The 26,671-nt window shown below is 34.7% G+C and overlaps 2 protein-coding genes and 1 pseudogene across 2 annotated transcripts; all 3 read left to right on the top strand.

Annotated features, from left to right (window-relative positions):
• The first annotated feature begins 3,887 nt into the window (after positions 1 to 3,887).
• Positions 3,888 to 4,397, top strand: LOC112709441 (uncharacterized). Its single transcript, XM_025761326.1, has one exon. The coding sequence runs from the start codon at positions 3,888 to 3,890 to the stop codon at positions 4,395 to 4,397; it is 510 nt and encodes a 169-aa protein (XP_025617111.1).
• A 12,627-nt stretch (positions 4,398 to 17,024) lies between these two features.
• LOC112711497 (DNA topoisomerase 6 subunit A-like) lies at positions 17,025 to 19,613 on the top strand (annotated as a pseudogene).
• A 4,762-nt stretch (positions 19,614 to 24,375) lies between these two features.
• Positions 24,376 to 26,647, top strand: LOC112709440 (protein FAR1-RELATED SEQUENCE 5-like). The gene is made up of 2 exons (XM_029289047.1): positions 24,376 to 26,530; positions 26,592 to 26,647. The coding sequence occupies exons 1-2, from the start codon at positions 24,376 to 24,378 to the stop codon at positions 26,645 to 26,647; spliced, it is 2,211 nt and encodes a 736-aa protein (XP_029144880.1).
• The last annotated feature ends 24 nt before the right edge of the window (positions 26,648 to 26,671 follow it).

Here is a 26,671-nt window from a genome sequence, read left to right as displayed (position 1 = left end):
TAGGATAAAAGGAAATCATGGCTACAGAGCAGGTAGATGAAATCCTGTGTAATCAACTGGGGATGGCAGAAAATCAGAAAAATTATAATAAAAGAGTTGAGAAGATATTTGAAAAAAATTATGACTGATTTAAATGAGATCAAGGCCAGAAGAGGAAGGAAAAATAATGGGTCAGGCCCAATAGAAAAGGGAATAGAAGCTGTGAACTGGATGGGAAAACAACAAGGGGAAGAGGATAGCATAAACCAAGAAGTACGAAGCCCAAACAATTTAGACCAGACAAGTCTCATGGAAGTGGACCAACAAGACACAAGAAAGGGCAGGAAAAAAAAGGAATGTCGAAGGCAATACAACAAAACAGAGGATGAATTGGGCCCAAAAATAATAGGAGAGATTCTTAAGGCCAATTTTAGTGTTAAAAATACAGCAAATGCAGCATGAGAAATGGACCAACAAAACAAAGGCAAGTCTTTAAAATTTAATGAGGAGGATAGCAGGAAAATTTAGGCGCTTAGAGGAATAGGAAAAGAGAAGGATGGTATGGTAAAAGAGAAGAATTTATTTATACAGAGAGCAACAGGGGGAGGCACATATTTTGTGGAGCTACCTGAAAAGGAGGATGAAGATAAAAATGGGAGAATGGAGACACATATTGTGTATGCTGAATGGTAAAAGAAGCTAACAATGGAGGTCATAAGCAAATTGAATATCAAAAGGAAGAGGATTGAGCAGGACACTCTGATAATAAAAGCTGCAGGACAAGAAGAAGAAGAAGAAGATTTGCTTCAAGACACCGAGACCAAGAAGACCAAGAAGACCAAGAATGAAAAGGTAACAGAGAAAGACATGGTTGTGAGAAAAATGCAAACAGTTTAATAGCACAATGACTGAGGAGGCGGGCCCATACATGCCCCAACCCCAGCCATGAGTACAGTAAAGAGAGAGCTAAGGAATGCAAAATCAAGAAGTTAAAGAGAGAGCTCCATTTTGATAAATCCTTTTGTGTAGAACCCCGAGCTTGTTCGGAGGTCTAAGTCTTTTATGGAATAAAAGTATGAATATTGATATTTACTCTTGGTATAATCATTTTATTAAGACTTATATTATAGATAGGAAATGAAATAAATGAGAATGTTGTTTTGTGTATGGAGACCCTAAATTCAGGCAAAAAAGAAAGCAATGGAGGGATTTAGTAGCTCAAAATCAGAATCAAAATGAATCACAGCTGTTCATTGGAGATTTTAATGATATTTTGAATCAAGAAGAAAAAGTGCACCTGCACCCAAAGCCAAGAGAGCAGATGAAAGAATTTAGGAACTTTGTGAATGGCAATAGATTGATGCACATTGATCTCAAAGGAGGAAAATTCACGTGGTTTAGCAATCCTAGGAATGGATTCGTTACAAGAGAGAGGATAGACAGGGCTCTTGTCAACTGGGAGTGGAGGAGATTATATCAAAACGCAACCCTCATAACCCCCCCCCCCCCGGAAATAGGATCTGATCATTGTCCTTTGGTTTTAAGGCTGGAATTGAGAGAGAAATTTGAGCGACATTTCAAGTCTGAAGCATACTGGGAGGATCATGAAGATTGTGAGAAGATCATTAAGCAAGGATGGGAGAAGCATGGGAATAACAGGAATAAATGGAAAAAACTACAAGGAAAATTCAAGATTTGCAAGAAAGAATTGGAGCAATGGAGTAGAAGAACCTTTTCTAGAGCAGACAAGAGAATTAACCAACTGAAGGAAGAAATCTCAAAACTACAGAATCAGGAATTTTCAGAACAACAGCAAAAAAGGATCAAGGATTTAAAGGTAGAAATATCACAGTTATGGAAGAAAGAAGAAAAGTACTAGGGCCAAAGAGCAAGACTAAAATGGCGGAGTTTTGGGGACAAAAATACCTCCTTCTTCCATGCAACAACAATTCAAAGGAGAGATTGGAACAAGATTGAGAGATTGAAGGATGCAGAGGGTAATTGGATCACAGGTAGCAAAGACATTTCACTAATCTTTTTGCTACAACCAAAAGGAGCAGTATAGAGGAATATACCCAAATTATCCCGAAAAAGGTCACAACGGAAATGAACAGGGAGCTTCTCAAAGAAGTGTTGGATAAGGAAATAAGGGATGCAGCCTTTAGTATGGGAAGCCTGAAAAGCGCCTGGCCTAGATGGTCTAAACGATTTATTCTTTCAGAAGCACTAGGATATTATAAGTATAGAGGTTTGTGATGTGATTAAGGAAGTTTTTGCTAGTAGGAGAATGCCAGAGGACATCGGAGAGACTACGGTGGTCCTGATCCCCAAAGTTAAACAGCCAGAATGCCTCAACCAACTAAAACCCATTAGTTGCTGCAATTACATTTACAAGATTGTGACGAAAATTATTATCCTCCGTCTAAAAAAGTTTCTGGATAGATTAATCTCTCCTACCCAAAGCGCTTTCATGGGAGGAAGACTCATATAAGACAACATTGTTATCATTCAGGAGGCCTTCCACAACTTAAACAAGAAAGGCAGGTTTGATTTTCAAAACTTAGCTGTAAAATTGGACATGAACAAGGCTTTAATAGGTTAGAGTGGGATTTTTTGGAAAATGTTTTGCGTGCTTTTGGTTTCGAGCAGAGCTGGATATAATTAGTTATGGAGTGTGTCAAAATTGCAAGTTATAAATTTAAAATAAATGGTAAACTATCTAAAAGGAAAAAGCCTCAAAGATGTCTGAGACAAGGTGATCCATTATCATCATACCTTTCATAATGGCAGCAGAGGTTTTCACAGCACTCATAGAGAAAGCACAAAGGAAAGGACGTATTTTAGGCATCAAACTTGCCCAAACGGCACCAATTATCACCCATCTTCTGTTTGCAGACAATTGCATTCTCTTTGCAGAAGATAAAGAAGAGGATTTATATCAAAGCATCTTAATTCTGAATAGATGCACGGATGCATCGGGACAAAAGATAAATTTAGAATAATCGGGCATAGTGTTTGGACAGCAGGTAGCAATCCAGACAAGGGTTAATATAGAAGAGATAATGGGCATGCAATCTTGGAAAAATTCGAAAAAATATCTCGGATTACCGGCACATTGGGGAAGGTCAAAGAACAAAGCATTGGCATGGCTAGAAGAAAGGATAGAAAACAAAATTGAAGGGTGGAAAGAACGTCTGCTTAATCAGGCAGAGAAATTAAACCCATAAGTTTGTTTTCTATTTTGTTTTTTCCACCCTTCAATTTTGTTTTTTCACAGCACTGATAGAATTTTGTTTTTTCTACAAATGCCCATAAGTTTACTGAGGATCAAAGACAGATTAATATGGCCTTTCAGATGGGATGGAGGCTAACACTGTTAAAACAGGATATCATGTGGCAAAGAAGAAAAAACAAGATAGTAAGGAAGCGGGACCTTCAACAAGCACCAATATGGCTGATCTTTGGAAAGAGATATGGCTAATGCACATTCCTTCGAAGATAAGAATGTTTTTATAGAAAGTTGCACATGATATAATACCAGTATATAATAACCTTTTTAAAAAGAAAATAACTAATACTCTTATTTGTCGAATCTGCAGGGAAGAAATAGAGACCACAGAACACGCAATTTTTGTGTGTCCGTGGACCAGAGCAGCGTGGTTTGGTGCACAGAGTCAGTGTTTACCAACACCTGAAACAGTCAAGTCATTTTCAGAATGGTTGCTTGAAATTACAGGAAAATTAGAGGACAAGGGAAGGAAGAGGCAGAGCACCTAATTGGAAGAATTGGAGTGCTAAGTTGGTAGATTTGGAAAACGAGAAACTAGACTATATTTCAAAACACTATTCCCAATCCTAGTGCTAACATCATCAGAGATAAAATCCTAGATTTAGAAATCAGGGAAGCAATGCAAAAAAAAGAGCAGCTTGAACAAAACCAGAACAAGAGTATAAGCAGAAGGAACAGTACCTGGAGACCTCCACCGGGAAACTGGCTGAAGGCCAACGTAGAAGCTACGTATAGAAGATCAAAAGCGGTGGGAGCAATTGCAGTTGTAATTTGGGATAACTCAGGGCGACTGTTATTAGGAGAATCAATGAGAATCATAGCTCACTCCAGCCTAGCTGCAGAGGCAGAAGCAATGAGAAGGGCGCTAATTTTAGCTACAAATTTTAATTTGGAGCAAATCCTAATAGAGTCAGACAATTTACCTCTCGTGCAAGAAGTGAAATCGAAAACTTATATAGCAGAGGTGGAACCGATTCTTCGAGATATTCTTCTCCTGGCCGAAAGTCTTCCCAATTGTGGCTTCACATGGGTTCCTAGAGAGGGAAACAAAATTGCAGATGGAGTGACAAAATGTTCCCTAATAGGCCAACTAGAAGAAAACTGGAGATGGAATCCCCAAGAGAGATAGCAGAGCAACTGAGGAGGGAGGCTACTAACCAAAAGAGATATTCCAATTGAAGCCATTTACTAGGCGAGACTCAAAACACAGTGAATTCTGAATTTCAGAGGCAAGGAAATATGAATTTTGCAGAATCACTGCGGCGGAGAGACCTAATGCCAAATTCAGGAACTCTACACTCCCTCTCATCCATCAACGGTCCTCATGTGGCATCGTCGAAGAGGAGAAACAACATTGTAAATAGCACCAGCACACTCGAGCAAGGCAGCCAGGCAGGAAAGGAGAAATTCGACCTAGACGGGGAGCCAACGGGAGCTGGGCTGGCGACGAGGATTACCGGCGGGGATGCGGGGGACGGCGGCTTCACGTGCGGACATAGGCATCAGACGGAAGCGGCGAAAGTCGGTTGTAACAGCAACAGAGGCGGAGATGGATAGAGAAGAACCGTTGTTGTAAGGCATAAGGGAAGGGTAGACGGGTGTCAACGCAGCCTCTGGGATCGACGGCGGGAAGGTGGTGGTAATAGCCGCACAGCTGATGGAAGCCATGAGATTGAAAGTGAGAGAGAAGAAGAGAGGACACGGGTGTTAGGGGATTAGGGTAGGGTTCAGCTTTTCCGACCCAACCCGGCATCCTTAGTTGTTTGGCATTGGGCCACGACCAAAAAAAAAAAGAATCCCTCTATCATCATCAACTATAACTAGCTTGAGATTACTTGAACGAACATCAATAAAATGAAAACCAACCTCAATTTAAACTCTCCTTAGCCAACCAATCCACGTAACGATTTTTCTCTCATGTTGAATTTTAACAGTCCAATTTTTTTGAAGTAATTTTCCAATTGTCCTGACTAACGACTCAGGATGTTTACTAAGGTCGTCTTTATTGTTGATTTTACTGACTGTAGTTGAATTATATTCAACAACAATTTTCTTTAATCCAAGCTCCCAACACACCTTTAGTTCGTGATAAACACCCCAAAATTCCGCTTGAACCACAGAGCATTCCCCATTTTTCACCATATATTTGTAAACATTTTAATTAGTCCCTCACAACCTGTCATTTTCAGATTTTCAGCTAACACCGTTTAAATTAACAATGTTACCAAAAACTTTTAGTAATTGCAAAGGGACCTCATTAATGAAAGTTATGATTATTTGCAAGGTTTTGAAAATCGAATCGATCATCGAACTGTTCTCACTATTGGTTTATTAATTTAATCAGTTCGACCGTTGTTCAGCAGAAAAAACCATTTTATAATAAAATAATAAATAAAATATAAATAAACACACTAACACATAATTATAATCTAATATATAATTTAAATATCATCCAAATTAAAAGTACTACATAAACCACAATGTTATGATTCCATTCAAATACAAACTCAAAAGTCAAATAACAAAAACAACCAATCAAACATAAAATATCAACATCCAAGTTTGTCATCAATCATGAAAATCTGCCATAACTTGGTGCATATTTGCTTTGTTGATACCATCACCTTCATTTCAACTACTTGGACCAAAAAAATCATGTCTGAATTTCTTTCAATAAACTTTCCATTTGTTTTTCAACGTCATAAGGGACTTTAGAACACTGCTTAAGAAAGCATTTGTTTAGTGTGTGTGGCCAAGACATGGACACGGTGGAACGTGCCCCTTGTTTGGTTTGTGAGACACAAAAATGAGAAAGACACGTATACCATAAACATATATAATATACATGTTCTTTGTGTCTCACTAAATTGATTAGACACAGAATTGAAGCCATGGACATGGATCTGAAATTTTCTTTTGGACTATTTTATACTCATTGATTTTTTAAAATTCCAAATATTTCCTTCTCCTTTTACAAACCTAATTTAATTTATGAGGATAAAATAGTCATTTTCAATTATGTAGTGTTCTTATATTTTGCAACCAAACATAATATTAGACACTACACTAGTGTCATGTCTATTCTTTCCAAATACTATATACAAACACAAATATTTTATGTCTATGTCTCAAGTGTATATGTCTTAATGTCTATGTCTCAATACATACATAAACCAAACGGAGCCTAATATCTCCACCTATCTTTGCCAAATACTTTTTCATTCTATTAATTTTCCCTCCCCCAAAAGTACTCAAACAAAATAAGCATTTGTAATGCGGTTTCCGTTTATTATTTGTAAAGCAATATATCTCCAAGCAGGATCAACATTAAAAGCTTGTGATTGACTATAGTTAGATCCAGGAGGAAGAGAAGCTTCATTCAAAGAAATAGGATTCGAAGCTGACTTATTCTCTACATTATTATTCCTAGGTATTTCTTGGTTAATACTCTCATCCATACCTAAAAATTACCAGCAATCTAACAATAATACAATCCAATCCAATTACAATATCACAACAACCCACAGCAAGGTTTATAGATTAACTAAAAACGATTATTCAAAATTATTTCACAGTTACTCAACCCAGTAATAACAGCAAGATTTATAGATTAACTAACAACAATTATTCAACCTAGTAACAATAGCAAGGTTCAAAGATTAATTAACAATAATTATTCAACTCAGTAGCAGGCTAACAGCAGCAAGGTTCACAAAGTAATTAACAATTATTCAACCCATAAAAAGTTCACATATTATTCAACAATTATTGTAAAAAATACCTAGAAGCTAGACGAGAGGCAAGAGGCAAGAGGAATAGAGCTGGCGCTGACAACGGTGGAATAGAACTGCGTGACGGAGGCAGGAGGCGAGCCCGGCGACAGTGCTTCCAAAACTGAAACAGTAGATGCACAAATGTGGAACAAAGCTGCACGAAGTCCAATGAGCACGATGCCGATGGCTTTGACTCCAACTTGCAATGGCGGTGGGAGCATCCCAACGGCTGGATGGAAGTGAGGGACTAAGCTCGCCGGTTCTAAGAAGAAGCACGAGCTCAAGGGTGATGGGAGGGCATGTATGCTGCGTCGTTTTGTGAAGTAATGGAGTTAGGGTTGGTTGGGTAATGATTAAGGACTTGGGGCATCAGCAGCAATAAAAATGGTGGCGTTTTTTATAAAATTTAAAAAATCGACCAGGTTTCGGTTCTGTTTAACTGACCAGTTTTTGGCTGAGTTGGCAGTTCAATGTTGGTTTTTAACTTTTTGGTTTCTACATATGACTAAATCATTATTCTTAACGGTTTGCAATTCGATCGACCGGTTTGAACCGGTTTTCAGAACCATGATGATTTGGATGCAATTGTGGAAGGAGTTTTGGATTTTTGATAGAGTGATCAACTTCAAGGTTAAGCTCAAAAAAGAAATTTTTATTCTCCTCTTTCATTCTTAATAAGTACTTCTCAAATTCTTTAGCATCATCTTGTTTAGAAACATTCTGTACTTCCCTTGTAATATAATTCATCACATGTTCTTCAATAAAATTTAGTTCACGATGACGACCCACTACTGTTACTAATGACTGATATATTTTACTCGGTCTGATTTATGGCTTCCTCGTTATTTTCAATTATACAACGCATAAACATGCTTAGCTCCCTATGTTGTTTACGCATCTCTGCTCGATTTGGAAAGCAATGATGTGAATGATTCAGAACAACTTTAGAAATGATCCAAAGATTAACTTCCTTCAATATATGTCGTAAATCCTGGTTGGACAGTTTATTCCACCTGAGGGGTTTGTCTTCAGAGTTGGAGATATTCTTTCTCCTCTCTACTACATATAATTAGTTGATTCTTGATTTGATCTCCTTTCTGAGTGGCATTTCTTATTCTCGTAGAAAAACTATCAAGTTTGGAATAATCTTTTTAGAACTTTCCAGCTTCTTCCAGTAGTGTCTTGAAAGTCATCCCAACTTTTGGGACAAATTGTTCATCGACAACACAGCTGGACTGCAAAATGAACCGAAATACTATCATACACAAGGCCATTGTGTAATAATAAATGAATCAAAAATTGTCTATCCAAATTCAAATTCATAAACAACACTAGTTTTAGCAAAGAATGATGAAATTATTCATTATAACTTTATTCAATTACATTCCATTCCATTTAATTCAAATTTGTTGAAGAGTGAACCAAAATGTTATGATAACAAGATCATTGTGTAATAACAAATGAACCAAAGAATGTGCATTATTTAAATTCAGAAACTCTAATGTTAAATCAAAATTGTTGAACAATGAACCAAAAATATTATCATAATTAACAAGCCCATTGTCTAATAACAATGAACTGAAAAAATGTGATCATCAAACCTCGTCCAGTTAATTCGATTCAAAAGAATAATCCATATTGTTCTTGCTTTGATTTGAACTTGAATCATTCATTGTTTTAATAAGAGAACAATACATTGTTCGATTCAAAAGAACGTAAATGCATATCGAAAATTAGAGGAACAAAATCAAAAATCCGAAGAAAAAATCTGAAGAAGAAGAATGAAGAGGAACGAAGAATGGAAGCTTTACATTGAAGATTGGAAGGTTTATGTTGAAGCTCTGTTATAAATAAGTGGCACGTCGCATGAGAGTAAATTACTTGGATGGACTTGGTTAGAGAAATTACTTGGATGCAGAGCATTATTGTTATACATATATGTGTTGTTTCCTTTGTTTTTTTTTTTGTTTTTCATATTAAATTTTCCTTTCCTATCTTCTTTGCTCTCACTCAAAGTGATTGTTTTAATATTCTTCATCATGTGTATCTGTCAACACATATATTTAGTATTTATAAGTAGATCTTATATTCCAAACATTTATATGTGGATGATTTTTTTTTCTAAAAGAGAAAAAGAAAAAAGATTTTTTTTAAGTAAAAAAACTCAACACAACAAGGTAGAGCAAAAGAAAGAAACAAAAATTCATAACGTTAAAAATAACAACTCCTAACCATCTTTAACATTGCTATCAACAACCATAAGGTTCACTACTAATCTACTCATTATAATTTGTAAATTTTCTAAAATAGTAGTGTTTTAAGAGCTTTTTAAAGTACGATTCACTCTCAAAATCAAGGCTATTAATTCTCAAAAGCAAAATTATAAAATCATATTATATACATAATTATCTAAATTTGGTAAAAAATACTAAAATGTTCATATATATCTATACCTAAAAGGTAAAAAAAAGATTGGATTTCGTGTGTTTTCTATGTCAAAATTACAATTAATCTCTGTTTTGTGATCAAAATTATAATAATTTTTGTTTTAAGTCCAAAAACCTAATTTGGTCAATTGGACATGCATAAATAATGTTATTATTTGTAAAGAAAGTCTACAAATGTGAAACTAAATTAAAAATATTCCAAAAAATGGAATTACATTGACGTAAAGAGATATGAATTAACAACGAGCATTATTTTTTAGTTATAGAAATCAAAATATTACATTCGTGTCTACATTAATAGTATTATTATCATGATGATTGATAATAAACAGATGAAATGAGAATGAGAATATTTGGGTAAATAGATTGAATAAAAACCAACGAGTTATAATTCAAATGACATAATCTTTGTAGGTTTTGGATTTGAGTCTCACTCCTAACTTTGAAATAAATAGATTGAATAAAAGAAACCATTCCGTTCGGAAACTAACTACAATAGTCAAGTAGAGTCAACTAGGTATAGATCCAGCCCATTTAAAAAAAAAACTTAAAAGTTAACCTAATTTAACTCTAATCTTATTAACATTGTCAAAAATGCTATTTATACACTAAAATCAGCCACCAATTCAACATGTGTAATTTAATTTATTTTCAATATATATTTGTATTTCAATATGTATTTTATACTGTGGCTGACTTTAGTGCACACATAGCATAGTGGTAACAGTACATAGTAAAAATAATAAGCACATAAACCCTAGACCCTAAACCATCAACCATAATCCCTGAGACATAAACACTAAATCTTAAACCCTAAACACTAACCCTTAAACCCTAAAATATTAATACAAAATGTTAAACGTTTAAACCCTACGACCTAAGTCTAAATCCTATGCCCTAAACACTAACGCCTAAACTGTGGAGCCTAGATCCTTGCACCATAAACATTAAACTTTAAACCATAAATACTAAACAATAATTCTTGACTTTTAACCAAAAATTCTAAACTCTCAGCCATAATTCCTAAACTTCAAATTCTGAACTCTAAATATTAAAAATAATTAAATCAAGCTTAATAGATATATGAATTTGAATGATTCCAATAATCCATGAACGCTTACATGATAATAATCCATATCCTAATAACAGAAAAATCATATAAATTTCATTTTTTTAAATATATCAAATTTAAAAAAAATCGAATTCCAATATAAAAAAATATTCAAAATATATGACAAAAAGTAATCTATACAAAAACAACGTTATACATGTCTTAATTTCCAAAAAAAAAGCACAATACTCTATCATATATTAATTTTAACATTACAAGACTATTTAAAAACACAACATACAGTGGTTAAAAAATAAATCGAAAATTCAAAAATATAAACTATTCAAAATCCAAATTAAAGAAAAAAATCCAGAAATTTATAAACAGAACAACTAATTACTTTAAAAAAATTCAAAATACAATAGAAGAAGAAATACATTTTATTACACAAATATCTAACTTTATATCCTAGAATCCAACTTTTATGCACATGTCATACACAATTCAACAAATAATAACTTGAAATTTCATTTTTATTTTTATGAGTTTTCAAAAGAGTACGTATTCTTAAAAGAATTAAAGTGAAAGTACAAAAAGTTCTGTATAATCTTGTGTATTACTGTGTACTCTTTGAGAGGAAGATAAAAAATAGTATTGTTTCTTCTTGTGTTATGTAGTTATTTTTTTAATAATGTTTCAGTTGTTTTATTCATATATAAAGGCATTCTATTACACATAAATATCTTAATTTAAACTAAAAACCAAAAATCAATAGATACTTATCAAATATTCACATCCTAATAAAAACATGTAATATACATGAAAAAAAGCTACCTTTATGAATGAAATAACCAAAACTCAAATTAATGAGAACGTCCAAAATGAAATTTCTAAATATTCATCCTCCACTGAAATAATCGAGCAGAGCCAACATGAAACATATAAAAAATAACAAGAAAAATCCTGTAAACATCCATGAAAACAAATATATCTATGAAAAAAAATGAACATGAAAAAATAGAAGAACTTGAACATACGTTAACATCAGATTCATGATTTTTGTGATTGACAAGTTGAATACTTCCATCACTCAATATGCCCTCCATAGCGGGGAAAGGGAGCAATAAGAAAAAGGTTTGTGAATATTCAAGTTGTCTATATAATATAAAAGGGTATTTATAGGTACTAAGAGAATCGTAATAATAAAGATGTAATTTCCTATCATAAATATTCAGATATACTAAATAATACTAATTGATCTTAATTGATCATAATTATATTCTAACATCCCCTCAAACTCAAGTCTAAAACTTATTGAAAACAACAAATAGAATGAGTGAAGACGGAACTGCCGAAAGGAAATGCAGACATAACTGCCACTTGTCTGAAGGAAGCGCAGACAGAACTGCCAAAAAGAAACACAGATGAAACGCAGACGAAACGCAGACAAAACTGCCACGAGAGAACGCAGACGGAACTACCATGAGAGAACGCAGGCGGAACTGCTAAAAAGAGAGCGAAAACTATATGATTTCTTCTTAAGAATATGTAAGCAGTGGATGACAATGATGTTTGATTATTCAACTCGGAAAAACACAAGACAGAGAGAACATGCTAGTTGGTGAGGTGAAAAAGTATCAAAGGAGTGACAAAAGGTAAAGAAAAATGGCATAGAAAAAAATGCAAAAATTATGGTGATTTCACCGCAAGGAAAACAACCTATTCGCTTCAAGGAGAATACCATGGCTCTGATACCATATTAGAAAGGGGAGAAGGAGCAATAGAAAAAAGGTTTGCGAGTATTCAAGATATACTAAATAATACTAATTGATCCTAATTATATTCTAACATACTTGAAGCAAGGGAGGATGGTGGTGCTGCACGTAAACTTTGCCGAGAGAAGCGAAGGCACAACGTACCAACGGAGATGCGCGTTCCTCACAGGAGTTCCGGGATGGATGGCCGTGTGATCGATGGTGCCTTTGGGATCGCAATTAACGGAGTGGCTAGGTGATGTTAGGCCGGCAAACGTTCAGCACGGGATGAATTGTGTGACGAATGGTGCTACAGAGAAATGTCAAAAGAGATGAAGAAAGTGTACGTAACAGTTGTTTTTTTCAGTACAAATTTTAAAAGTTATGAGCATGAAAAAAAGTTTAATAACCCTAGTTATTTTTATTTTTTTTAAATTTAATTAGCGTAATTGGTTCAAGTTGCCTTCAAAACTAGTGTCTCCCTATATTTATTCTAAAAGAAATAGGTATAATATAATCATTTGAATTGATAAATGAATAAAAATGGGAATATTTGCACTCTTATTTAAATTTGTATATTAGTTATACACTACATGTTATATCAAATAAAATTCTCAAGAGTTTTGTGTAGGTATAATGTTACATTAATTTATATACTATATACATGTTTTTCATCGTTATCAAATTTTTGACCTTTCCCTTTCAAGCACTGAATTATTAACTTTCCATCCAAACACGTATTGGAAGATTGAGAACACTAATGGAATTTTCAATTTTTTATAACCAGATATGGCTTAATCAATATCAATGGGGACTGAAATTGAAGTGTATCCTTCTTCTTCTAAAGACATTTTCAGATTGAATTAATCCAATCAATACAAATTGCACAAGAATTCGTTATTAATGGCATAAGTTAGAAGGTGTTGACTTTCAGTGAAATAAAAAATTTTAGGATTCTAAATAAACTTGTAAATTGCACGAATGTTAGTACTATTACATTTTATTTCCACACAAGAAACCCAATTAATAATATTTAATTGTTGACTTTTCGTTAGTTCTTCAACTAGACTTTGCGCCTTAAAACCTAAAAAAATTATTTATTTTTACGGATATATCAATAAAGATTAGTTAAAGGTATTATACAAGATAAAAATAAAAACATTGAGAGATTAAGAGAATCAACTTTCTAAGAATTTTTAACTTACGCAAGTTTAGTAGCACTCTTCTTCTACACACTGTTAAACTGTAGTTGTAATAAATTACTTCAAAAAATTTTACTAATAAATAGAGAGGGGCTTATTTCTTTTTTATGAAATAGTATATAACACTGCCTGCAGTTACCAACATAATTAACTACTAATTACAATCAAAGGCGAATTTAATAACTACGTCTAAAAATTAAGGATTTAAGACTCAAATGCTGAAGCGTTTAGGCGGTTCAGCTAACTAACTCATTTCTCCTTAACTCACACCGAGTCAACTCGCTACTAGCACTGATCTGTTTTCCAACTTCGCCCACCATAATCGGAAAACCTTGACTCCGGTGTTGCCGCCGTCAGTGGAACCCACCGTCGCACTTTGAACATGATTTGCAGAACAATAATGCACTTCGTTTTACGATTATATCACAAATCACAATAACTTTGGTATTCTCCCAAGTTTCAAGCCCGAAACTAAAATGAAGTGTCTATGTTTTTATCAACATATCGAGTTATTATATGTCAATTTTTGGAGACGTTTTTCTTTCTACTTTTTTAGATCATGATCTATTATAGACTAGTATTTGTTTTGGACGGGTGACTAGTATTTTTTTTAGTTACATTATTCACCACTTTTGATTTACATTAGGCCCATTTTTATGCTAATCAGGCTCACCTATTTATCATTCATCGTACACTAAAAAAAAGTACAATAAAACAAAACACAAAAAAAGACTCGATATACAAAGTTGATTTCCTCACTCGTCGCCACTCAATTGTCTTTTGCCTCATTTCCTATTTTCTAGTGTTATCAAAATCGGCCCAACCTGCATAAATGTGGGTATCTATCATGAATTAAAGATTACTTGGGATCTAGACTTAAGAAGGATTATAATGGAGTCATTCAACAGCAGTAGTTACTATACTTAATAAGAAGGAGGGGCTACACTCCCACCCTGAACCTCTTGTGAGAAGCATTGCGAACTTAACGAAAAAGAATTGGGAACTAAGAATAGAAAATATATATAGAAAGAATAACAGATGTACGAATTAACTGGCCAAAAAAGTCTAAAATTACCATCAGATTGTAAGTTTAACAAATGTCAGTTTATTGATAGTCCTCCTTATAATCTTAGGTTAATCCTAGATGATGACGGTAGAGGAGCAATTTTATCCCGACTTGTTTCTATTTTATAGTTTTCTTTTGGATTTAGGCCCCGACATTTTACAAAAAAAAAAAGGGGCCCGACCTGATTGGTTCGACCGAAAATCGGTCATTTGCTCGAGTTGAATCACTTCTTAGACCATTTATGTATTGGACCCGTTGAAACTCAATTCGACTTTGACCCGTCCGATTTTCAGCAAAATCGGTGACTTGGCCGGGTTTATATAGCCCGGACCGGGTCATGTTTAAATTTTTCTTTTTTTTTTTAAAATGAAACGCCTTGTAGTGGGTCATGTTTAAATTTTTATTTTTTATAATAAAATGAAACGCATTGTAGCCCCCCCTTTTCTTTCTCTGAAACGGCGAAACCCGACTACCCCATTTTAGTCCTGAGATTCACGCGATTACTCAATTTGGTTCCCAAAGTTTAAAATTACTTATATTAGTCTTCCAGATTCAAGTCCAAACACCAATATGATTCCTCGATTCTTTTCGGGAATGATTAGGCAAACAGAGTGCTGATATGGCACCTTTCTTACCACGCTAGATGATGAGTAAACGACTTTATTTATCCTTGGCGCCTAAACAAGTCAGAAATGAAGAATAGTGGAGGTAGAGAAGAAGAAGAATACTTTATTTTGGGTCTCCATCATTTCTTCTCCCTTCGTATACAAAGCGACGACATTTCTAACTTGTTTGGGTGCCAAGGGTAAATGACGTCGTTTACTCATCATCCAACATGGCAGGGAGGGTGCTACCTCAGCATTCCGTTTGTCTAGTTATCGCTGAAAAGAGTCGAGGGACCACATTGGTGCCCAGACTTGAATCTGGAGGACTAGTATAGGTAATTTTAAATTTCGAGAACCAAAATGGGTAATCGCGTGAATCTTAGGGTCCAAAATGGGGATTTAGTCGGTGAAGCCCTAATCCCTAATTGGTGATCATCCCCCAGCCCCCAACATCTCTCGACTCTCTTTCTCAATTTCTCGTTACTCTCTCCCATCAATCTCTCGTCAGCTCGTCTCATCTCCGGTCTCTCACTTTTCGTCTTCGGTCTCTCACTTCTCTCTCGGTTTCGCATTCATCGGTTCGAACTCAGTCGTCATTGTCGCTTTCTGTCGTCACCACGGCAGAAGTATCAGGTCTCGGGACTGGTTGTCGTCGTAGCTCTGTCTCGTCATCGTCTCGCACTCAGACGCGCGCAGCAGAGGCTGCAGGTCCTGGCGGGTTGGTCTTCGTTGTCGTCTTCTTGCTTTGAGCCTCGCTGTCAGCTTCCTTCGTGCAACTCGATTTGGTGAGTTACAACAAATTTCCCTATTGGTGCATCATTGCACTTTGATTTTATTGCTGAAAGTTGAATGTGTTGGTGAAATTTGTTGAATTTGTCGTTGCCTTGCCGAAATAATCACTTAAGTTTGTTTGTTGGAAAATCTTGAATTTGTTACTAATTAAACCTTGAATTTGGTGCTGTTTTGCTAAATAATCACTTGGTTAATTTTTTTTGCTGAAATTCATCACCCAGTTGAATTCGTTCACTGAAAATTGAATCTGTTGTTATTTTGTTGAAATAATCGCTTAACTAAATTTTTTGTTGTTGTAACTAAATTATTTGTTGCTGAAAATAATTATAGTTGAATTTATTGTTGAAAATGAAACTTATGATTTTTGTAATTTAGATAAAATTGTTCAGTTAAATTGCTGTTTTCATACTTTTTATTTGTATTATTATGAATTATTCTTAGTTTTGATGTGTGAAAGATATACAAATGTACATATAGGTGCAAATCAAAAAGAAGAAAATGTTGGTCAAGTTTTAAATTTATCATATGAAAATATGGATGCCGAGTTTCAGATCACTCCTTAGATTTTATTACTGATTGTGTTATATTTTGTTCTCTCTTATTCTTTAAATGGAAAAAATATTTTATATCAGTGATTAATTAATTATTTTTTTATACTTTAATTATGTCTAAAAATTAATATTTGATTATTATTAATATATTTGTGAAGATATAAATTTTTAATTTTAATTTTATTTTTATAATTTTATATTTGTATTTAATTATAACCGAATCAATCGAATAAATTAATAATTTATTAATGGGTAGTGCTAGGGAGTCAATGACCTAAGTGTACAATGTGTACAATGGGCTAAATCTTTGTCCGTACCATGTCATGAACCCACTCATCCCAAAAACGTAACTTGACAGGACAATGTAACACTAATGGTCATATCTCTAATACTTCCTAAACCTCCATTGTACACATTATACGCTTAGACCATTGGCTCCCTATACTTTTCCTTTATTAATTAAACCTATGACCCAATTGTACGAGTCAATTACAGATTCGGTTTGGATAACTATATTATTTTCCATCAGCAGTTCCGCACAAATACTGTCCGCAGCCAGAGTCAAAATCAGTGTAGTCATCGACTTCCATTTCCCGCCCACACTTTGCCCCATCACTCCCCACCTCCCATCCATGGCAGAGAGCAGCAAGAAGCGCCGTCGAACCAACACCGACGACCTCCCTTTCAAGAACAAGCTTAAACTAGACTCCACCATCCTCCAAATCCTGAAAGACTTCTCCACCTCTTCCTCCTCCTCTTCCTCTTCCTCCTCCTCCAAAACCCTAACCCTCCAAGACCTCTCCCTCCCCTTCTCCTGCCGCGAAGTCTCCGATCTCAGCCTGTCTTCTGTTCAGTCCAACATCGAGTCCCTCGTCCTCCGCATCGCCCACTCTATCCTCTCCGGCAACGGCTTCGCCTTCGACGTCCCCTCCCGCTCTGCCACCAACCAGTTTTACGTCCCGGAGCTTGACCGGATTGTTCTCAAGGACAAGAGTTCACTTCGTCCTTTTGCGAATATCTCGACGGTTAGGAAGTCCGCAATAACTGCCCGCATATTGCAGCTGGTTCACCAGCTTTGCATTAAGGGGATTCATGTCACGAAGCGTGATCTGTTCTACACGGATGTTAAGTTGTTTCAGGATCAGATCCAGTCCGATACGGTTCTTGATGACGTGTCCTGTATGCTCGGATGCACACGATCCAGCCTCAATGTGGTTGCAGCCGAGAAAGGTATTGCCTTAATAGATCACAGTGTCTTAAATTGCAGTTGCAGTTGCTGTTCGTTGCAGAAATTTTGGTGGTTGCAATGTGGATACTCTCAATTATAAAGCGCAATTGACTATGTGAAGTGTGTATTTTTATTAATTTGGTAGGAGTCAACTTGGCAATCGTTGATAAAAATCTAAATTTGAAATGGTTGAGTAAATTTTCCAATTGCAAGGCATGAAATTTTGTGCATGAAACTTGAAATAAAAACTGTTGCCACGTTGATGTAATTGTGTGTTGAGAGTCACATGTCAATTATGGTGGTTGTGACTGCAATGTTGCATCTGCATCTCATTATGGGCCTTTCCGGTTTTGTATGACTTGGAGAGTGTAAAGTTAGACGTTTAAATTTTAATGACGAAGTTTAACGTGGTAGTATAGACTTGGTGCAAGGGACTATATATTTGAAATTATCTTAAGAGTCTTAGTTTAAGATGTGGTGTTAGGCTTGCTCCTCGTTTAAAGGCATGTTCCATATTTTTGGGCTCCTTCTGGCCACCTTAATTTCTAGAGTTCATGCAGTATGCAAATTTATATCACTTTTTATATATTCAAACTCATTATGCTGGAATCTTGGTTGTTTATCATCTTGATTGATCCTTTGTGAGTAGTTAGGTGATTAGTTACTCTGGCAATTTTAGCTGACTCTTCTAGTTAGTTATAAAATGCACCTGACTAAGTGATTGGTTGCTCCCATGTAATCAGATTAGTTCATGTGATTAGCTAGCGATTATTTACCTCTTTGGGTGATTTGATTATTAGGCTTAGATATAGATGCATGTGTGATTTACTACTCATGTTTGTATAAATGACTTGTTATATGCACATTTCATTGCCTAGTAAAATTTTTCCAATTCTTATTTTCTTGTGATGTTTATCAACCAAAGGTGTTGTTGTCTGGAGGCTGATCTTTAGCGACAATGGGGACATGATTGATTGCACAAAGATGGGTATGGGTGGGAAGGCCATTCCACCAAATATTGATTGAGTTGGGGATATGCAGAGTGATGCTTTGTTCATTCTGTTGGTGGAGAAGGATGCTGCTTATATGAGATTGGCCGAGGATAGATTCTACAGCCGGTTTCCTTGTATAATCGTGACTGCAAAAGGGCAACCTGATGTTGCTACAAGGCTGTTCCTGAAGAAGATGAAGATGGAGTTGAAGCTGCCAGTGCTTGCACTTGTCGACAGTGATCCGTATGGGTTGAAGATTCTCTCTGTCTATGGATGTGGGTCAAAGAATATGTCCTACGACAGTGCCAACCTGACAACCCCTGACATAAAGTGGCTCGGGGTTAGGCCTAGTGATTTGGACAAGTACAAGATACCCGAGCAATGTAGGTTGCCGATGACTGAGCAGGATATTAAGACTGGAAAGGACTTGTTGGAGGAGGATTTTGTGAAGAAAAATCCTGGTTGGGTTGAGGAATTGACATTAATGGTGAAAACTAAGCAGAAGGCTGAAATTCAGGCCCTGAGAACCTTCGGCTTTCAGTATCTATCTGAGGTTTATTTGCCCTTAAAATTGCAGCAGAAGGATTGGTTATGACCTTTCACAACCTAAGAGCAAGGTTATGACCTTTCACAACCTAAGAGCAATGTTTATTGTCTAAGATGCTGACTATGTCACCACCTGCTCCAACAGGTTAGTGATGCAGTAGTATTTATTAATGCTCTGATTTTTAGATCCACTTTGTGCCTTTGATCTCCCGACTTCCGCATTTGAAATGCTAGAGTTTCTCTTTATCTTGGTTAATCCTGAACCGAAACGTATTGTCTTGTAGGACTGTAAAAATGAGTACTAATGCAACTTCAAAATATTGAAAAGGTTAAAAAGACATGCAACTGGAAAAATACTGCATATTAAAACAACTAACTCGGTTTGATTATGATGGATTGATAGGAAGCATTATACTGGGAGTTGATTTATTATAACAAAATTGCTCTTTTGTTTATTAGCTATAGCATATACTTGTAGTCTTGTATAGTCTGTTATAACTTAACAAGTTAGTTAGGACTTCAATTAGCCATATTAGTTAGTTAGACTATCACAGTATCACCTTGTATATATAAATGCATGATTGATTGAGTCAATACATAATTCACTTTTACAATCAATAATACATAAGCTCATTTTCGCACAGTATTCAACACTGTTCTTTTTTAAAGCCATTTTAAAAAATCAAGCATGCTTGGGGGATTTGTCATGGCAAGATTATAATAGAAATGAAAAGAATGAAGACTTGGTTTGGTCTCTCAAATTTCATGTATGGTTCAATTCGATCTCTCATTTTAATTAACTCAAATAGATTAATTTAATTTTCAATTGAATGCAATCTGATCTTTCAAATTTAATATTGTAACTCTATTGGCAAAATAGTAAGAAATTTCTGAGCTTTAAACTTTTATAAGAAAAATAACCGTGCAAAGAAATTCAAATTTTGGTGAAGTCTTTATTGGGGAAACGTAAACTGTATGTAAACATGCTCTTGAAATTATAATAATGGGAACAAATCATCAAACCAACAAAATATTTATTTTTTTGGTGGGCGAAAATACTTTAGTCAAACTCAATACACATGCGAAAATGTGCCTTATGAATCACTACTAGTGAATAAACCCGTGCATCATTATAATTTTCACGGTAAATCTTCATGACAACTGAATTAAATAAATGATGCTTCATTATAATAATATATGATTGCTTCTACTTGAACAACATTTAGATTTATGCAGTTGCATAATCAACTCCTTTTTTTGTTTTTTGTTTTTGCTTAATCAACTGCTTAGAAGCATTATCTGCCATTATTGCATGCTTGACCAAAATATGCTACAGATCTGGTGGCAGTATAAATCAATACCCAACATTGTGTCTTTCAACTCATCTTGATTATACTACTTCTATGAAGGAAAAAAGGTGCATGGTCCTTGCAATGGTGATACTTCTAATTCACGAGATGAATGCATCAATAATGCTAGGGGAAAAAAATCAGAATTTGTCTTATTTAATATTCATTAATTATTACAACAATTAAAGAATGCTAAATAAGACAAATAATTAATGAATAGTAAATAAAATAAATTCTGACTTTTTGGTTTTTTTTTTTGTTACCAAACATTACTGTAAATTCATATATGATAAATCAAAACATCTAATTAATATCTTTCATCCAAATTATTCATTAATACAACTATTTAGGTTTTTTTTCTCATGTTCGTTCAAACCATTTTTGTCACTATAAACAATACGTTTGTTTAAAAAATTTGACTATATGTTATAGCATACCACTTTATTTATTACCCAAAGTATTTTATTTTGTAATTAATTTTAGAAAAAAAAGTTGCAAATAAAAAATAATGAGAGAACTAAATAAAATGTAGATAAAATAATTTATGATAAAAAAGAGAGAAATAGATTATAATATTGTTTGGACATAAAAGTTAGTTAATGGTAATCAGTGATTAAAAAGCACCATAAAACAATCAATCTGAATCAACAATGTTCATTGTTCCCAATTGGTAATTTGCTACCATTTCTTTGTTACCATCCAGTGAATAGTCTGTTATTGGAGCAAAAGTTCTGCCAATTATTACAGTTTCCTGAAATAGTTTAAATAATGCAACATAAGAAGGAAGATTCATTTTGATCAAAGTGAGATTCATTTTGGATTTGACAGAGTAATTTAAATCAAGGGAAAATGTCAGGATTCTTACAATATACTTGGTTATAAGAAGGAAGATCAAGAATGATAGTCCAATGAGAAGACTTTGCCAATTCCACTGTAAGTAGAAATTAAGAAAGCAATAATTATTTGTGAGCTTGTTCGTCATTTAAATATAGTGAGACCCACATAATTATTAAAATATAAAGAAAGATGAAGATTCACCCCATGGTGCACATTACTCCAAACCAGAGATCATTACAAAAACAATATCAGTATTCTTGGTAAAGTTCTTTATACCAAGCAGACCTTTAAGCTGGTGCAGTGCAATAATAATGACAGCTCCAGCCATGAACTCTGCAAAAAAAAAAAAAAATTTCAAGATAAGGACTAAGAAAACAAAGTATTAATAGAAGGATTTATTCAAATATATAAAGGATGCAATTTACATTTAAAAAGAATAAAAAATAATTATAGAAGGAAAGAATAGCATTCTTTAATATGATTTAAGAAATACTCAGTTTTGTTAGCAATAAAGTGATTTGTTAGTGATGAGCAAATAATCAAATCACAAAAATAATGCAAATACTAACTCTGACTGAGCATGGACCATTCAAAACTTCTAGCAATTTGTCTAGCGCCTTCTAGTTAGCCGTATACTAATGATTTATGATAATTTGGCATAAAAATAACATAAAAAAAACTGATGCTTCATTATAATAATATTTCATTGCTTCTCTCTTGAATCACATTTAGATTCATGTACTCACTTAATCAACCTTAACAGTCAAGTTTGTGTTTGAAAATTGTATTTTAATCAACCTTAAACAGTGAGAAGCCATGCTTTCATTGAAAAATAGAGAAATAATAAACAGCTTCATTTAGCAACTCATCATGTCTGCCTTCAATTTCACCTGCTACTTTGCTAATTACAAATCCATTCTCATTCAATCTATTCTCAAAGTTTGAAGGTATTCTCTTTTTGCTTCTATTAACTTACACAAATTCTATCTAAAACATGCTATCGATCAAGAAATAAAATATCGTAATTCAACATCTCATGTTTATTATGCCAATATATATGGTGATTGCTCTCGTACCCTAACATTTGTGCTAAAACTCATACCCTATATATGTGGACCAATATAATATAGACATGTGGCATCATTAATCCTAGTCAATTAATAATTAAATAATTTTAAAATCTTAAAATTTAATGTATTTTAAAAGTATATTAAATATTATTTGTATACAAATACGAATACGTATATACTTTAATCATATATGATTAACTATGGTTAAACATTTTTGTTTATTAAAATTAAAACAAAATTAAAATAAATAATCCTCATCACGCTATCTGCGACTACTTGTAGTTGTGATCAACACTCAACGAGGTTATTCTATCTCTTCTTCTCCTTCTCCTAATTTCTATCGTCTCCACCGTCCCTGCAAATTTCTGCCAGTTTCTGTTTCCATTCGTTCTAAGTTTCACTTAATTTGGGGATTTTATCCAAAATCAGGGCTGAACAAAACACCTCTTCTCTTTCCCATCAGTCTTCTCTTCCTACCAAAACACCCACTGGCTGAACACCCAACCCTTCATATCTGAACCTCTCCACCATTGCCGTTCACTGCCGCCGTTCACCGCCGCCGCTCACCGACACCGCCAGATCCCTTCTATCTCACAGGCGTTCGTCTATCTCCATCTCCATCACCCGTCGTTAGCCTCCGTGACCACGATTACAGCGCCCCCTCTTTCCGCCTCCAACAGCAGTGTCGCCGCCGTTTCTCACGTCCTGAGCCTCCGTGACTCCTGTGTTCGCCGCCTCCAATCCACCAGCATAGCGGCGTTCCCATCACCATACCCTTGACGTTAGGTTAGGCATTTATCCTCTGGTTAAATAATGAATTTCATTTTTTTTGTTATGGGATTGTTTCGATGCTTGCATGTTCAAACGGTGAATTTCATTTTTATTGATTTCTTTATGAAACAAATTTGCTGCCATGGATACAATTTTTCTATCTGTATATCTACTATATAAGTTTAATTGTTGAGCCAATATAAGTTCACTGTTTAATCCTAAAATTGCTATTTGGAATCTTGTTTAATTATCACCCCAAATTACAGAAGAAACAATAAATGATTGGTTGTGTGTATACCAATTCTATGAAGAGCATTTGCATTTGTCAAACAGGTTAAGCTTTGGAAATTAATATTTAATTTTCTCTTGAATGCAGCTGAGTTATGTTTAAAGTTTTGGAATTCGACCTATCATGAAACTCGGTTAAGCTTTTTTTTTCTTTTCTGTTTGGAGTTTTGGAACTTAACAAATCATGGCCGTCTAGTTTAATTTATTTTTTTTTTTGCGTGTTTGAAGGCAGTTTCATCATTTCCATTTTTAATTTGTTTTTCTTATCTAATTTAATTTGGTTGTGTTTGTCTTCCTTCTCTCATGTCTATAGGTATTTAAATAGTTTCATGCTCGTTTTAAGTGGTATGTCTTTTCTGATTATCATGAGTTGTGCAGAGATGTTATTGATTTCAATTCATCACATTTCCATTGTCAATCTACAAACCAAACCCAAATAAAAAAGAGAGAGTTAGCTGGTATCACTTTCATTCGCCCAAAATTGTCTCATTTTTGTGAATTAGCCTGTATCTAATTATACATGTGAAAATTGACTTCATGGCAGTCTTAGTGGTGGCTTTTCTATTTGTCTAATATATGAAATTATAGAAAATTGTAGTCATGGAACTTATGCCTATTTCGTCTGATCTATGCCTTAGATTGTGTTTTTGTGTTTGAATCTAGCAGATTATAATTATTTAATTTATCATTTATTTTATTTTTATTAAGTTATTTTTTGTCAAGTTTGTTAGTATCTTAATTAAATATTTTTATGATTTATTTTTCAATAGAATTTCATCATAAACATGAACATCGATGACAATAAGAACTTAGAGGAGTCTATCGAATGTGATGAGCTGTGTTTTGGGTATGATAGTAGTTCTGATAAGGAGGAGGAAGATCTTATCAACAATGAGGGTAAATTTAGTGAATCCATGGAGGTATCGAATTGTAGCTATAAATTTCAAGAAGTTGAGAAGAAGTTAAATGAATTAAGCTATGATGACATGTGGGGTATTGAGTTTGATACTGTTGATCAATGTTGTGATTTTTATAGAAATTATGCTAGAGTGCACGGTTTTGTTGCGAGGCTTGACGAAAAAGGACAAGATTTCAATGAAAACCTTAATATGCGACAGATGGTTTGTAACAGAGAGGGTACACATAGAAAAAAGTACTTGGAGATGGAGAATAGGAAAAAGGATCACAAGCCAATCACACGTGTAATGTGTCAAGCAAAGATTAGATTTCACTATGACTTGATTTTACAAAAGTGGCGGGTCACCAAATTTGAAGAGACTCACAACCATGACCTCATCCCACCTAAGTATATCCAGTTCGTTCCGGCATATCGAACAATGACTGACGCTGATAAAGCACAGGCTGATAGTTTGCACTTTTATGGTATTAGAACTTGTCATATAATGGGGTTCATGGTGGCACAAAAAGGAGGTCCGAACAGGGCGGGATTCACACAAAAAGATCTATATAACCATTTTGACAGATCGAGGCGTGCTAAGATAAAAGATGGTGATGCACATGCAGCATTGAGTTACCTAATTTCTAAGGCAAATGAAGATCCACTATTGCAAGGGAAGTTTACGTTGAAGGATGGTAAGCTTGATAATTTAGTGTGGGCTGATGGATCTAGCATCACTGATTACCAATGTTTTGGTGATGTGTTGGCCTTCGACACGACATACCAAAAAAATAAGTATAATAGGCCGTTGGTTGTCTTCTCAGGAACAAATCATCATGGACAAACATGCATTTTTGGTTGTGGTTTATTATCCGATGAGAAGCGGAAAATCTATGTTTTGGTGTTGAATATGTTCATGGAGATAATGGGTAATAAACAACCTATAGCCGTGGTGACAGATGGAGATCTTGCAATGAGGGAGGCAATAAAAGAAGTTCTTCCAAACGCTGCACACCGTCTTTGTGCATGGCATCTATACCGTAATGCCTGTGAAGCTATAAAAAATTCAAAATTCTTAGATGGATTAAAGCACCTAATGTATGAAAATTTTTTTCCTGAAGAGTTTGAGAGAAGATGGCATAACTTGATATCTGAGTACGGGCTTTTTAAGAATGAATGGTTGCAAAAGACATACGGGATCAAAGAAATGTGGGCTTCCTCATATTTAAATGATAAGTTTTTCGGTGGAATCAGGACTACGTCACAATGCGAAGGTATCCACTCCTTGATAAAGAATTACATTAGTAAAAAGTGCTACCTGTTGGAATTGATACACAACTTTAATGAAGCATTGACGCAGTATCGGACAAATGAACTCTTATCCGATTTTAAATCATTGTTTACAACTCCTGTGTTGACGACGTGTCTTCAAGACATTGAGAAGCAAGCTGCTGATATTTTTACTAGAAGCATGTTTAAAGAGGTTCGGTGTGAGATAGAAGAAGCTGGCAAATTAAATGTTGTTACACATTTAGTAAGCAACAATGAAGTTAAGGTGAGAATAAATAAATATAGGCAACCCGGGAGGAAATGTGAAGTACAATATGATAAAGTCACTAAAAAGTTTGCTTGTGATTGTCGTTTGTTTGAAAGTCGTGGCATTCCATGTTGTCATATTTTCTGTATTATGAGACATGACCACATCGATATCATTCCTGATACTCTTGTCTGCACGAGGTGGACTAAAAATGCTAAGAAGGATTATGTATGTTCAGTTACATCCACAGAAACTGACTCTGAAAATATTGCTGGTATTAGATATGGTGCTCTAGCAACACTGTGTTTCACATTATGTGAGTCGGCATCAAAGAATCTAGATGACTTCATGGAGATTAGAGATGACATTTTTGGACTAATCCAAAAGCTTAAAAAGAGACGCGATCCCGAGTCCAAGGTTCTTTCTAATGCGTGTATGGTCGGTGACCCAACTGTTGTGAAGACAAAGGGAGCCCCTCGTCTAAATAGATGGGCAGTAAAATCTCGTAAGTGTTCTCATTGTACACGTCGTGGTCATACGATTCGAAAGTGTCCCGAATTATACAGCAGAGACGTCCTACATACTAGTCATCACCAATCGAGTGATGAACTCAATGATGTGAAGGTAATTTTAATTTTCTGTTTTA

The sequence above is a fragment of the Arachis hypogaea genome, chromosome 9 (assembly GCF_003086295.3).
Source record: "Arachis hypogaea cultivar Tifrunner chromosome 9, arahy.Tifrunner.gnm2.J5K5, whole genome shotgun sequence".
Taxonomy (NCBI): domain Eukaryota; kingdom Viridiplantae; phylum Streptophyta; class Magnoliopsida; order Fabales; family Fabaceae; genus Arachis; species Arachis hypogaea.
Note: the sequence above shows the minus strand (reverse complement) of the source record. Positions and strands in the feature narration are given on the sequence as shown.

Excerpts from the sequence above, each read along its gene's own strand:
- LOC112709441 (XM_025761326.1), top strand. The coding sequence starts at position 3,888 with ATGCAAAAAAAAGAGCAGCTTGAACAAAACCAGAACAAGAGTATAAGC.
- LOC112709440 (XM_029289047.1), top strand. The coding sequence starts at position 24,376 with ATGAACATCGATGACAATAAGAACTTAGAGGAGTCTATCGAATGTGAT. Across the intron at positions 26,531-26,591 it reads TAGATGGGCAGTAAAATCTC|CAGAGACGTCCTACATACTA; the intron begins GTAAGTGTTCTC and ends CGAATTATACAG.